Source organism: Musca autumnalis, unplaced genomic scaffold, assembly GCF_047663935.1.
Source record: "Musca autumnalis isolate F117 unplaced genomic scaffold, ASM4766393v1 scaffold_4, whole genome shotgun sequence".
NCBI classification, from domain to species: Eukaryota; Metazoa; Arthropoda; class Insecta; order Diptera; family Muscidae; genus Musca; species Musca autumnalis.
Window position 1 is genome coordinate 196,987,471 of NW_027411977.1, and position 14,402 is coordinate 197,001,872.

At 39.2% G+C, this 14,402-nt stretch overlaps 1 protein-coding gene across 5 annotated transcripts in view; it reads left to right on the forward strand.

Annotated features, from left to right (window-relative positions):
• LOC141400688 (uncharacterized) overlaps window positions 1-14,402 on the forward strand; it is a 150,688-nt gene that overhangs the window by 129,637 nt on the left and 6,649 nt on the right. For all 5 annotated transcript variants that reach the window (XM_073980065.1, XM_073980069.1, XM_073980066.1 and 2 more), the window contains 8 exons: window positions 5,651-5,922; window positions 5,983-6,100; window positions 6,217-6,366; window positions 6,441-6,526; window positions 6,597-6,870; window positions 6,956-7,000; window positions 12,295-13,287; window positions 13,356-13,641. In XM_073980065.1, coding sequence (XP_073836166.1) covers window positions 5,672-5,922; window positions 5,983-6,100; window positions 6,217-6,366; window positions 6,441-6,526; window positions 6,597-6,870; window positions 6,956-7,000; window positions 12,295-13,287; window positions 13,356-13,641 — 2,203 coding nt within the window. In that variant the 5' untranslated portion in view covers window positions 5,651-5,671. The remainder of the gene's footprint in view (window positions 1-5,650; window positions 5,923-5,982; window positions 6,101-6,216; window positions 6,367-6,440; window positions 6,527-6,596; window positions 6,871-6,955; window positions 7,001-12,294; window positions 13,288-13,355; window positions 13,642-14,402) is intronic.

Here is a 14,402-nt window from a genome sequence, read left to right on the forward strand (position 1 = left end):
CAAATTACTATGCAAACAAAGATCGCTCAGGTGGCAGGGGTTAACATAAACCGTATTACTTCCAGATAGTTTTCGTAAAGCCCTCGTATAAAATGCATACACGGTGGATATCTCTTGTGTCCTTTAAGAATTCCTCACATGAATTTAATTTGTACATGTATTTTATGCATATTTAATTGAATATCACATCTCACATCTCTCCGCCTTCCCCCCTCCGTATGCACGTTGCCATCAAAAAGACTGTTTATTTAAAATGTTCTAAAAGATAAAACTATTTTTAATAGGCTCTTGGTGGTGGTTACAAACGCTAATTACCTACAAGATGTTAAAGATGTTGTTATAATTATAATTATGTATATTTGATTACATTACAGCAAAAAATATATATATGAAAATATATGTTTAATGGTATTCATTAAATAAACAAAAAACTATAAATTTTATTAAGATTTGTTGTTATCTTTGGCAACCAAATATTTTTTAGTGGCATTAAGATTGTGTTTATGCTTTTGGGATGGACACTTCTTCACCCTTCAGTGAAGACCACCGCAATCAGAAACCATGAAACGATGCACAAAATATGCAAAAAAAAAGCCGAAATATTAAGTGTGAAATATAAACCTCAGTGCCGCCTTTACGCGCCAGATGCAATAAAACAGCTGCATAAATACACCTGTGCCGTATCATTGTCATTGTTTGCTGTACCAAATTTATATACCATTCGACAAATCGGGAAGGACATAATTTTTTTCAAAGAGTATTTCTTTTCATCTTTGCAACGAAATATTTTATATTAAAAATTTAGAGAATTTTGTTTAAATAATAAATTTTCAAGAGATCTCACTTTGATTCCGGGTTATGTTTTCAATTTTTAAATGTCCTACACGTCCGTGATGAAGTCATCTCTGAGGAATATTGTCTTCGACGTATGTGTATTGAAGGCCTAAGCTATTTTTATGAGAAATATATATGTACATAACAAATATTTGTTGGAAATCTGTGCTTCTTCTATAGGCGCTTTCTGAAAGAAAAGGTGCTTCTATAGATCCTTTCTGAAAGAAAGGGTGCTTCTATAGACCAGTTCTGAAAGAAAGGGTGCTTCTATAGACCCGTTCTGAAAGAAAGGGCGCTTCTTTAGACCCTTTCCGAAAGAAAGCTTCTATAGACCCTTTCTAAATGAAAGGGTGCTTCTATAGACCCTTTCTAAAAGAAAGGGTGCTTCTATAGACCCTTTCTAAAAGAAAGCGTGCTTCTATTGACCAATTCAAAAAGAAAGGATGCTTCTATTGACCCTTTCCGAAAGAAAGTGTGTTTCTATTGACCCTTTCCGAAACAAATGGTGTTTCTATAGACCCTTTCCGAAACAAATGGTGTTTCTATTGACCCTTTCCGAAAGAGAGGCTGCTTCTTTAGACCCGTTTTGAAAGAAAGCTTCAATAGACGCTTTCCAAAAGAAAGGGTGCTTCTATAGACCCTTTCCGCAAGAAAGGGTGCTTCTATAGACCCTTTCCGAAAGAAAGGGTGCTTCTATAGACCCTTTCCGAAAGAAAGGGTGCTTCTATAGACCCTTTCCGAAAGAAAGGGTGCTTCTATAGACCCTTTCCGAAAGAAAGGGTGCTTCTATAGACCCTTTCCGAAAGAAAGGGTGCTTCTATAGACCCTTTCCGAAAGAAAGGGTGCTTCTATAGACCCTTTCCGAAAGAAAGGGTGCTTCTATAGACGCTTTCTGAAAAAAGGGTTCTTCTATAGACCCTTTCCGAAAGAAAGGGTGCTTCTATAGACCCTTAGCGAAAGAAAGGGTGCTTCTATAGACCTTTTCCGAGAAAAAAGGGTGCTTCTATAGACCCTTTCCGAAAGAAAGGGTGCTTCTATAGACCCTTTCCGAAAGAAAGGTTGCTTCTATAGACCCTTTCCGAAAGAAAGGGTGCTTCTATAGGCGCTTTCTGAAAGAAAAGGTGCTTCTATAGATCCTTTCTGAAAGAAAGGGTGCTTCTATAGACCAGTTCTGAAAGAAAGGGTGCTTCTATAGACCCGTTCTGAAAGAAAGGGCGCTTCTTTAGACCCTTTCCGAAAGAAAGCTTCTATAGACCCTTTCTAAATGAAAGGGTGCTTCTATAGACCCTTTCTAAAAGAAAGGGTGCTTCTATAGACCCTTTCTAAAAGAAAGCGTGCTTCTATTGACCAATTCAAAAAGAAAGGATGCTTCTATTGACCCTTTCCGAAAGAAAGTGTGTTTCTATTGACCCTTTCCGAAACAAATGGTGTTTCTATAGACCCTTTCCGAAACAAATGGTGTTTCTATTGACCCTTTCCGAAAGAGAGGCTGCTTCTTTAGACCCGTTTTGAAAGAAAGCTTCAATAGACGCTTTCCAAAAGAAAGGGTGCTTCTATAGACCCTTTCCGCAAGAAAGGGTGCTTCTATAGACCCTTTCCGAAAGAAAGGGTGCTTCTATAGACCCTTTCCGAAAGAAAGGGTGCTTCTATAGACCCTTTCCGAAAGAAAGGGTGCTTCTATAGACCCTTTCCGAAAGAAAGGGTGCTTCTATAGACCCTTTCCGAAAGAAAGGGTGCTTCTATAGACCCTTTCCGAAAGAAAGGGTGCTTCTATAGACGCTTTCTGAAAAAAGGGTTCTTCTATAGACCCTTTCCGAAAGAAAGGGTGCTTCTATAGACCCTTAGCGAAAGAAAGGGTGCTTCTATAGACCTTTTCCGAGAAAAAAGGGTGCTTCTATAGACCCTTTCCGAAAGAAAGGGTGCTTCTATAGACCCTTTCCGAAAGAAAGGTTGCTTCTATAGACCCTTTCCGAAAGAAAGGTTGCTTCTATAGACCCTTTCCGAAAGAAAGGTTGCTTCTATAGACCCTTTCTGAATGAAAGTGTGCTCCTATAGACCCTTTCCGAGAGAAAGGGTGCTTCTATAGACCTTTTCTGACAGAAAGGGTGCTTCTGTAGACCCTTCCTGATAGAAAGGGTGCTTCTATAGACCCTTTCTGATAGAACGGGTGCTTCTATAGACCCTTTCTGATAGAAAGGGTGTTTCTAAAGACCTTTTCTGACAGAAAGGGTGCTTCTGTAGACCCTTTCCGAGAGAAAGGGTGCTTCTATAGAACCTTTCCGAAAGTAGGGTGCTTCTATAGACCCTTTCTGATAGAAAGGGTGCTTCTATAGACCCTTTCTAATAGAAAGGGTGCTTCTATAGACCCTTTCTAATAGAAAGGGTGCTTCTATAGACCCTTTCCGAAAGAAAGGTTGATTCTATAGACCCTTTCTGATAGAAAGGGTGATTCTATAGACCCTTTCTGATAGAAAGGGTGCTTCTATAGACCCTTTCTAATAGAAAGGGTGCTTCTATAGACCGTTTCTAATAGAAAGGGTGCTTCTATAGACCCTTTCCGAAAGAAAGGGTGCTTCTATAGACCCTTTCAGAAAGAAAGGTTGATTCTATAGACCCTTTCCGAAAGAAAGGGTGCTTCTATAGACCCTTTCCGAAAGAAAGGATGCTTCTATAGACCCTTTCTGATAGAAAGTGTGCTCCTATAGACCTTTTCCGAGAGAAAGGGTGCTTCTATATACCCTTTCAGAAAGAAAGGGTGATTCTATATACCCTTTCAGAAAGAAAGGGTGATTCTATATACCCTTTCAGAAAGAAAGGGTGATTCTATAGACCCTTTCTGATAGAAAGTGTGCTCCTATAGACCCTTTCTGAAAGAAAGGTTGCTTCTATATACCCTTTCAGAAAGAAAGGGTGATTCTATAGACCCTTTCTGATAGCAAGGGTGCTTCTAAAGACCCTTTCTGATAGAAAGGGTGTTTCTATAGACCCTTTCCGAAAGAAAGAAAGCTTTATAGACCCTTTCCAAAAGAAAGAAAACTTCTATAGACCCTTTCCAAAAGAAAGGTGCTGCTATAGATTGGCACTTTCTTTGGCTGATGCACCGCTAAAATCTTCGTCTTCTCATGAAGATGGTGCACTGGTGTCACGAGGAGATACCCTGTTGTTGATAACCACGTGGTCTAAGACAATGGAAAGATGAGGTTGCCAAGAAACATAATTTATAAGACTTGGTGCAGTGATTGTGATGTCTGGTAAGCTGTGGTTATCTCCTATTCGCGTAGAAGCGTCTTCGTCCATCATGTAAAATGTGGAGCTATCAATTTGTTCAGCAAGCGCTGTACCCCTCTTGTCACTGCCTAGGATGGAATGCCAAAGCTTATGTCGAATCTTGAAGTCCCCTAGCACCAGACGGCGGAATGTACACATTAAGCACCTCCATCTCGGCAGCCGCACACTTAACCGCTAGCCTGATATTTTCCCTGTATGGGTCAGTAGATTTAAACTCAAGAGAGATAGGTCTGTACTGGACAGACTGATGTGTAAGGTAAGTTCTCTTTATTCGTTGCAATTGAATGGCGAAAACAATGGCGAGACACGCTGGAGATAAGATCCTTCTCCCAGACCCTGTAAGCTGCTCAAGCCAAAGAGAAGCTGCTGCGACGAAAAAAAGGGGAGAAGACGAAACCTACTACCTCAAGCAACGTGGTGAAATCAAATTCAGTTCCGAACCCAACCCAAATAGGAATGAAAAAGGCTATAAACGGCATCCGTAAAGAGGGATCAATTGCTTCTAAGACCGTCTCAGACCCGAAAGGCAAGGATAACGCGGATATATAATCGGAAATTCCACAGGCAGTAGAGAATTCTAGGTGGTTTGGCCAACTTAAAAACAAACATTTTCTGAGAAGACGAACAAACTGTTAAATGTGTTCGGTCTGCCGAAGGATATCAGCCTTCTCCCAAGAAGACGACCCAAAGAACTCGTTTGCAGCTGTCCTTGACCAGAAAGCCAAGGAGAAAAAGGCCCAGTACTCAGAAGGTAGCTACCTCCTCCGAGGCGCATATACAAAGACTTAAGAAAAAATTATGCCACACGAACCCAATAATTCCCGCTGAAGTCGAAGACAACACAGAAGAAGACACCAATTGCTGGGTAGATGCTCTCACCTTCTTATCAGACATATTCAATTTGCCCTGCTTGAATTTGCCAAAAACTTATCATGACTTAAATAATGTCTTTGTGTTCCAGTATAAATCATCGAGCAACAACACAGCAATATCACGGAAATTGCTTCATCTTTAACCTCAATTTAACAAACAACAACCATGGAATATATTCAGTATCTACTTCAAATCTATCCAGGATGAACAAAAGTCTCCGAGTGAAGCGTTCACTGTTTATTAAGTGGCTGAGCATCCTTAAACCTGGCCATTCCTAAGATTTGAGTAGTATTTGCTACAAAGCTATTATTTTATGCTCCATTCTTCTCTAATGGCCAGAGTGTTCCAAAAACTCCGGTAATGTGGTATATTATTTTTTGTGTAGATTGCTTGGAAAAATGAGACACATCCTTAATGTTTACCCCACAACTTTCTAAAAATTTACTTCGAAGCTTTCAAAAAGTATTTTTTAAAACTAGGAATCCGTTCATAGCATATTTAGGTCCACCACTTCTGTTTTTTTTTTTTGCATTTCTTCTTTTTAATTTTTGTAAGTTTTGTTTGGAACGCTAATTTATTTCCATATTTTCCCAAAGTTAAGCTGACATCCTGAAAAATATTTAATTTATACCTTTCTTTCTTCTTTCCTTTTCAGAAATAAGACAATTCTGTGATAATGTCGACAAATACTCAAAGTATGACCACATTGGCAACAGCTGCAGCCAATCAACTACAAACTGCAGCCGCTAACTCGTCCGCATCATCAGTCACTTCAGCAGCAATGTTAGCTAAACGAAGAAATAACAAATTTTCCAAATTATATCCTTTTGTGGCGGAGACATATCGGGAAATACGAAAATATTTGTCATCGATCAGTAACGACATGAATAGTCAGATTTTAATAAGAATTATTAACAAGTTTAAAAGGTAAGTTTAAATGTAGAAGATTTATGACCGTATTTAATAATTTGTATTTGCTGCGTCTAGGGGCTGCTATGAAATATACGATAATATCCTTGAAGACTTTGAAATGAGTAAATTATTGGCTGGAAATATAATCCGTGTATTGGATTTATTAAAGGATATGAGTAGAAAATGCAATGATGTAAGTATTTCAAAAGTATTGGAAACAATTTTTACCCCTATGCCATATTTCCCTCTAATACACAGCCTTACAGCTAAAACTAATCACATCGTTTTGTATTTCTCTTCTCATTACAGTTGGAAGAATTTCAACATCGTGTGTGCGAACTTATTGCCATATTTATAAGCTGTGAACTTAGAGTAAGTCTAGACTGCCAAGAGAAGGAACAACTCTTAGACAATAGAATTGTTTATATAATGCGCAGACATTTGGTGCAAGAGGATGAGGTAAATTGAACAAATACACTAATTTTCTTTAATAATTCTCTCTAACATTGCTTTGCCAATTATCTTTTCTTTAGGAAGATACACGTTACAATATTCTGCGCACCTTAATTTACATACCACGGTTATTTAATGCCAGCGCCATAATGTGTGCCATATTTGAGTAAGTTGTTTTATTTTACCCTGATTTATAGATTTTATAATTATTGTTGTCATTATCTACCTCTCTACAGAGAATTTATACCACTCAAGCCCCCTACGGAAGTTCAAAAGCTACCCGATAAATTATATATGCTTTATATAATTATATTTTATCGTTGGATGAAAATGCAAAAGGATGATTGCGATCAACAATTTATCGTTAACTTTGCAGCAAGTTTTATGAAACCGAATGTGACGCTGCCCACAAATCCTCTATACTGTCGGCATTTACCAAAGTACACCCAACACAGTGAGGCTACTCGTACCATTTTAAAGCAATTGATATTCTATAAGGATTTAAGAAATGTAGGTTTTTGAATTTAATTAAGTTTTGAATTCTAATTTGAATTTATTATTTATACCATTGTTGTTGTTTTTCGATTTTCCTCAGGCCTGTATTATCGATAATGCCTTTAAGATGACTGGAACCATTTTGGTAAGTTTCAAAGGGATTTAAAATATTAATTTTATACTTTGGATGATTGAATGTTAAAGGAAATACACTTTACGAATAATAAGTAACAAAGTATCAGTCGGCTTTGCCCACAGAGATATACCCTCTGCCAATATGAATTGAAAATTTTATCTATATACAGATCGAGTACCGGTTACACAAAAATCGCTTTCTCCAAAAATTTTGCCATTTTCCCAGGAGGTGTGGGCTTGCCCCTCAAAACACTTGAAACGCGGTAAAAATATGCCCCAAGAACAATCTGTTGCAAAAAACCAAAATCAGGTCTTAAACTATACTTTTCCAAAATTCTGTGTGCCGTATCGAAATAATGGCTCTGGATCCCATGTAAGTCTGGACGAAATACGTTTCAGACAATTTGGAGTCGATTTGGCCTTGTTTGTCCGGCAGTCTGGTGCGCAAGATAACTCTCAAAAGTATCAAACGATTTGGTCCAAACCTTGGACCTTTTAAAATATTTTCTAGACTTAGATCAACTTCAGTGATGGATCATATCGGTTACCTCCCACAAAAAAGTTCAACATTTTTCGCAAAAAATGAAGGCACAATAACTCTCGGAGGGAGTAATCGATTTGGTACAAATTTTGCACATATAAGAGGTTCGGATATTGACTATATCTGTCCACTCCTTAGGGTACCTCCCGGAATTTCAAAATTGCAGAAGTGCCGTTTAAAAGCATGTCTCGGATAGCTTTGGTTTTTTTGCAACGGGTTTACCTGGACGATACATTTTGCACATATAAGAGGTTCGGATATTGACTATATCTGTCCACTCCTTGGGGTACCTTCCGGAATTTAAAAATTTGAAAAGTGATTTCAGTTATGGACTTTATATATTTCGGTAGCTACTGGAGGCACATTTCATTCCCCCGTTGGCGCTTGTTCCCAGGTGTTATAGTTTTCGAACTGTGGGTCCAACTCTTCATAGATATAATTTCAAGAAATCCCAAAATTTTCGATACCGGAAATTGATATCAGATATGGACTTTATATATTTCGGTAGCTACTGGAGGCACATTTCATTCCCCCGTTGGCGCTTGTTCCCAGGTTTTATAGTTTTCGAACTGTGGGTCCAACTCTTCATAGATATAATTTCAAGAAATCCCAAAATTTTCGATACCGGAAATTGATTTCAGATATGGACTTTATATATTTCGGTAGCTACTGGAGTCACATTTCATTCCCCCGTTGGTGCTTGTTCTCAGGTTTTATAGTTTTCGAACTGTGGGTCCAACTCTTCATGGATATAATTTCAAGAAGTCCCAAAATTTTCGATATCGGAAATTGATTTCAGATATGGACTGAATATACTTCGGTAGCTACTGGAAGCACACTTCATTCCCCCGTTGGCGCTTGTTCCCAGGTTTTATAGTTTTTGAACTGTGGGTTCAACTGTTCATGGGTATAATTTCAAGAAGTCCCAACATTTTCGATATCGGAAATTGATTTCTGATATGGACTTTATATATTTCGGTAGCTACTGGAGGCACATTTCATTCCCCCGTTGGCGCTTGTTCCCAGGTTTTATAGTTTTCGAACTGTGGGTCCAACTCTTCATGGATATAATTTCAAGTAGTGCCAAAATTTTCGATATCGGAAATTGATTTCAGATATGGACTGAATATACTTCGGTAGCTACTGGAGGCACACTTCATTCCCCCGTTGGCGCTTGTTCCCAGGTTTTATAGTTTTTGAACTGTGGGTTCAACTGTTCATGGGTATAATTTCAAGAAGTCCCAACATTTTCGATATCGGAAATTGATTTCGGATATGGACTTTATATATTTCGGTAGGTACTTGAGGCACATTTCATTCCCCCGTTGGCGCTTGTTCCCAGGTTTTATAGTTTTCGAACTGTGGGTCCAACTCTTCATGGATATAATTTCAAGAAGTCCAAAATTTTCGATATCGGAAATTGATTTCAGATATGGACTTTATATATTTCGGTAGCTACTGGAGGCACATTTCATTCCCCCGTTGGCGCTTGTTCCCAGGTTTTATAGTTTTCGAACTGTGGGTCCAACTCTTCATAGATATAATTTCAAGAAGTCCCAAAAATTTTCGATTTCGGAAATTGATTTCAGATATGGACTTTATATATTTCGGTAGCTACTGGAGGCACATTTCATTCCCTCGTTGGCGCTTGTTCCCAGGTTTTATAGTTTTCGAACTGTGGGTCCAACTCTTCATGGATATAATTTCAAGTAGTGCCAAAATTTTCGATATCGGAAATTGATTTCAGATATGGACTGAATATACTTCGGTAGCTACTGGAGGCACATTTCATTCCCCCGTTGGCGCTTAAAAGCATGTCTCGGATATTTTTGATTTTTTGCAACGGGTTTACCTCGCTGTGCCTACTATGACGATACATTTTTTTTCAGGGGTAAGTCCATACATCCTGCGATAATTATATAAAAACTATGACGCCGCTGCTGCCACCAACGTAAACGATTAATGAGCAAGATAACTTTCAAATTGAGTATTCAGATCAAATATCGGCCTAAACTACTACATCGTGCGGACAGAAACCTTGTTGACTACATATAACGCATTATGTCGGCCTGTGGTAAGCTATGCGGCGCCAATTTGGTTTGCGAATATAAATGCACCGCGATCGAAAAATATTCAAACCTGTCAAACCCATTATCTGGATATATAAATCTGTCGGTTCCTTATGCTGGCAATTAATGACTTTGACACCCTTGAAAATCACTGCCCCGCCAAAGCCCGGTCTTCCTGTCATCCACATTGATAGCAACGAATGATCCTCGCTGATCCTGCTTTCAGAATCAGACTTATTAATGATGGCTACCAGAAGGTCATCCTGAGCGATCACCCTCGCAGGTCTGGTTGGCTCATGTGGCTTCTCACGAGAAGGGTTTGGAGGTTTTTACCCCGGGGATACATTTGTCGGGTGCCACCGTGGTGCAATGGTATGCACACCCGCCTTGCACACAGAAGGTCGTGGGTTCGATTCCCCGGTCAGGCAACATCAAACACTTTTCAACGGTGGCAAAATACCCCTCAGTAATGTTGGCGACATTTCCTGAGTATTTCAGCCATGTAAAACTTCTCTACAAAAGTGGTGTCTTAGACACGCCGTTCGGACTCGGCAATAAACTGTAGGTCCCATATCATGACCTAATATGAATCGGGGTGCACTCATTGATATGAGAGAAGTCTCCCTTGTTCCTTATGGGATGTTTGTGGAACAATTATATATACATTTGTAGGCGATCCCAGGTTGGACTTCTTCACCTGCACGGACATTCCACTACTCTCTTAGCACTTGGCCGCGGATCGGAAGACCACACCCTCTTCACACACACACATGGACCGTCAACCGTGTAAGCCACCTGACTTCCCGCCGCATCATCCATGGTCCTGAAACTTTCTGGTTCTGGAACAAAGCTAAAATGTGTGGCAAACAGGTTAAGGTTAGGTGTCTTTCTTGTAGACAGCTTTTTATTCGGTGACGAGCGGTTCATTGTATTCAATGTGCAAAGAGAGGAAACGGGAGAGAAGTGTCTGCAGACAAGCCTAAAGCTTCGTGGGATTTATGCATAGATGTACCTATTTCCCTAATAATTGCCTTTTACACTTTTACCTAAACACGGATGTATCAAAGGATAATCCGTTTTTTTGTTTCTCCTGAAAAGTTGTATTTTTTAAGATACGAGGTTGAGGAAGTAAGGCATCGATATGTCGATAATAAGAAATCAAAAGGCAGCAAACAGCTTGTGTCCTTTGCTCAGTAGACTAGGATACCAGCAGATAAGGTTCTCGTTTTTTAAGTCTATTCCTCGTCTTCGCAGATCCTGCAATACTCAATGGTGTTGTCCTCCAACTTGCTTGTCATAATTTTTATGCGGCAGTGACCAGTAATAAGCCCCTACAGCAATTCTTAGGTCTATGTCCTGAGAATGTTGATCGGATTGACATTGATATTGTTCATACAGGTCCGTCCAGTCAGATCCATATGGCTCTTTCAAAGTAGAACTTGTTAAGTTTGTCGAAAAAGAAGCAGTGCGGTGGTTCGACACACAGCACTTGTAGGTCAGAGGACTGAGAATCCCGCCTTTCTAGTTCCTAAACTATCTCATTTCCCTCAACATTGCAGTGCAACTGGTACCCAACACATTTTAACAAACCTAAATTAAAACAGCTCTACAATTTTGAACAGCTTTGTTTTGTGCTTTCAAAGCAGCCTGGCTATCCACTGGTGAAGTCAGCGCAGTATGGAGTCTGTTCATACACTACCCTTCTATACACATTCTTATCCAGCCTTTTCCGTACCTTACTACATTCAGTGGTTAGGGATGTGGGGAAGCTATTCATCACCTCTTACACAACCGTGTCCATCAAAGCGTCCTGCTTGGGAAAGATGGGTCAATCGGCCACGACTGATGTGTTATCCCCTTCCGAGAGTTGCACTATCCTTCAAGAGATCGATCGTTGTCGGAGTAGAGTTGTCGTTGGTTTTATTTAATTTGTTATTATCCATGAGAATTTGGTACATGAGCAAAGTGCTCATAGGAAATCTCTTAAATCTTTAGGGCTCGTACTATGAAGCTCATTTATCACACTAGTTTAGTTGGTTTGATTCTGGATTGTTGGGGAAATTGGACTAATATCGGTCTTTTGGTAAGTATATATATATTGAACTGATGAAGTAGTGGTGATGATCCGGATAACGTTCTCAGTTCCCAAGAAATTGATCAGATCTTTCTGGGCTACTAAACTAATACTGAAACATTCGAGGACTTTGTCGTGAAGAGACGCTGAACAGGAGGTGTATGTTGCTGCGGATCTTGGGTCTACGAGTACACAAGTTTTTGTAAATTATGGTAAATATTCAGAGTATCTCGTATTCCATGGTCGCGATTGGAGGCACACCGGGAGATGTTCTAGCGCATAAGTCAGGAACAAAACTCCAACTACAATGATCCTGATGGGGTCGAGTAGGGTATGGTTCTAGCCCTTCATCTTCCTACTTTCCTTTAACATTCAAACTTCCATTTAATTTGCATGCCTATTTTATATGATGTCTTAGTAAAAGGTTTGATTTTTATGCTGAAATTCATTATTTTTCTAATACAATTAGCAGTTAGTCGCAATTGTATTTTATGAGAAATTTTGAAGAGTAACATAAGAAATTGATAACACCCTTCAACTGATAAATGTACAAATTTAAAAAAAAATATTTACAATTCTTTTCAAATACTAAAAAAAAGCCCATGTTTTTCTTTTCAAAGGACCTCTGTGATTATGATGATGATGTGATGATGACATCACCAGTACAAGAATCTCCAACTTCCTCGGATATGATGAATTTTGTTGAATTATTTTCGACAGTTCAGCTAGAGCTGAGAAAACCCCCAAATACGTCACAGGTAAAACATGAAACACAAACAATTGTGGATAGTGTTGATTTGACGGTTGAAGAAGAAAATGCTGATCTCAATGGCGAAGAACGGCTTAGGCACCTATATGAAAAACAAGAACGATGGTTAGACCATTTGGGAACGATTACAAAGCAATATCTCTTGTTGAAAAATAAGCAACAACAGAATAAAGAATCTTCAGCAGATATTATTTGCTTAGATAGCGATTCTTCGGGTGATGATGATGAGGATAAAAATGAAAGCAGCCAACGAGATGTTGATCAAAATCAAGACCTATTTGATGATACTTACCCTGAGACTATAACTCCCCTTAATCGTACAGATGATAATAATTCCGAAAGTTCGGAAAATGAAACTACTACCAAAGAACTAAACGCCATTTCAAATGATAATAGCAATAACAGCCTACGTACCTATGTGGCAAAGAAGAGCAGTTGTTGTTCCTTGTCATCAGCTGATGATGAATCTCAATATCGTTTAATACAACAAACAACTTCGGTTACTAGGAAATCAAGTCCCGTCAAGAAACTTCCTCCACGTAGAAATAGTATTCACATAAATGCAATACCAAAATCACCATCTCCACCGCCGCCATCGCCGTCCACACCACCAAACAATGAAGAAACTGATAATGAGAGAAGCTCTGAAGATGGTGTAGAATATTATACAAATTTCTTTTATTCTTCACCTTCTTCATCCCACTCGAATATGAACTCTTCGGGTCCCGGTGTGCCATTCCATCGTTTAAACTCTACCTTTGGTACTACAGGTGGTAAGGTAATATTTTCTCAAACTAGAGCTAGTAGCAATGGATCGTCGTCTATGACGAAATGTGATGAAAGGGTAAGGAGATTTATAATATAATTATGTATATTAAACATTTAAATATAATTCATCTTTATTAATTTCAGCACCCCTCCCCCGCAAAGTCCGAACATCAGCAGCATAGAACTAAAAAAGTGCATTTCGATAGCAGTCCCATGGGTCCAACGGCAGCTTATTCCAAACAAGATTTAACCAACAAGTCTTGTTTTCCGCCGGCGACAAATACGTCAAATGATGATGGCGGTGATGCTGATGACATGAAAGACGAATGTTTTGTACCATTTTGGCAACGCCAATCCTTTCAATTTTCACCCTCCAGATTGAATGCAATAAATATGCCGTCATTGGTTAGACAACATCAAGAGCAACAAGGTAATACATTAGTCTACTCCACATTTGCATATGCAGTCGAACGCAGTTATGTCATGTCATACCAAAATAAGTGTTTCGAGGAGATCATCTGGCGACGATGTCCGTCCTTCTGGCCATTTACACTATGATTTCGGGTCAATCCGGTACTAAAGAACTATGGTTAGGTTGTAGAATGAGCACCTACCGTATTTGTAAACAGCTGGTCCACTCGGAGACCAGCGGTCCATTGTTTTTATCCTGAGAAGAGAGACGAGATAAAAAGGGGAAAATGGGAAGGAGAGAAATGGACAGAGAGGAAGTAGATAGATGGAGAAGACTTTCATAGAACTTAGGTAGAGAAAAGTTAATCGAACCTTTTAAGGCTACTGCAGTATTATATCAGGGCCGCGGGTTCAATGAAAGAAAAGTAGCAGGGAGAAATGCACCAAATATTCTGTGTCTTTTGTTCAACAGACTAGGACACCGGCAGAGTAGATTCCAGATCGATTCAGCCTTTTCTCTTTTCAGTTATCGGGTTCTGCTTCTATAGCAGGTTCCTTCTATAGACCCTTTCTGAAAGAAAAGGTGCTTCTATAGACACTTTCTGAAAGAAAAGGTGCTTATATAGACACTTTCTGAAAGAAAGGGTGCTTCTATAGACCTTTTATGAAAGAAAGGTTGCTTCTATAGGCCCTTTCTGAAAGAAAATGTGTTTCTATAAAACCTTTCTGAAGGAAAGGGTGCTTCTATAGACCCTTTCTGAAAAAAGGGTGCTTCTGTAG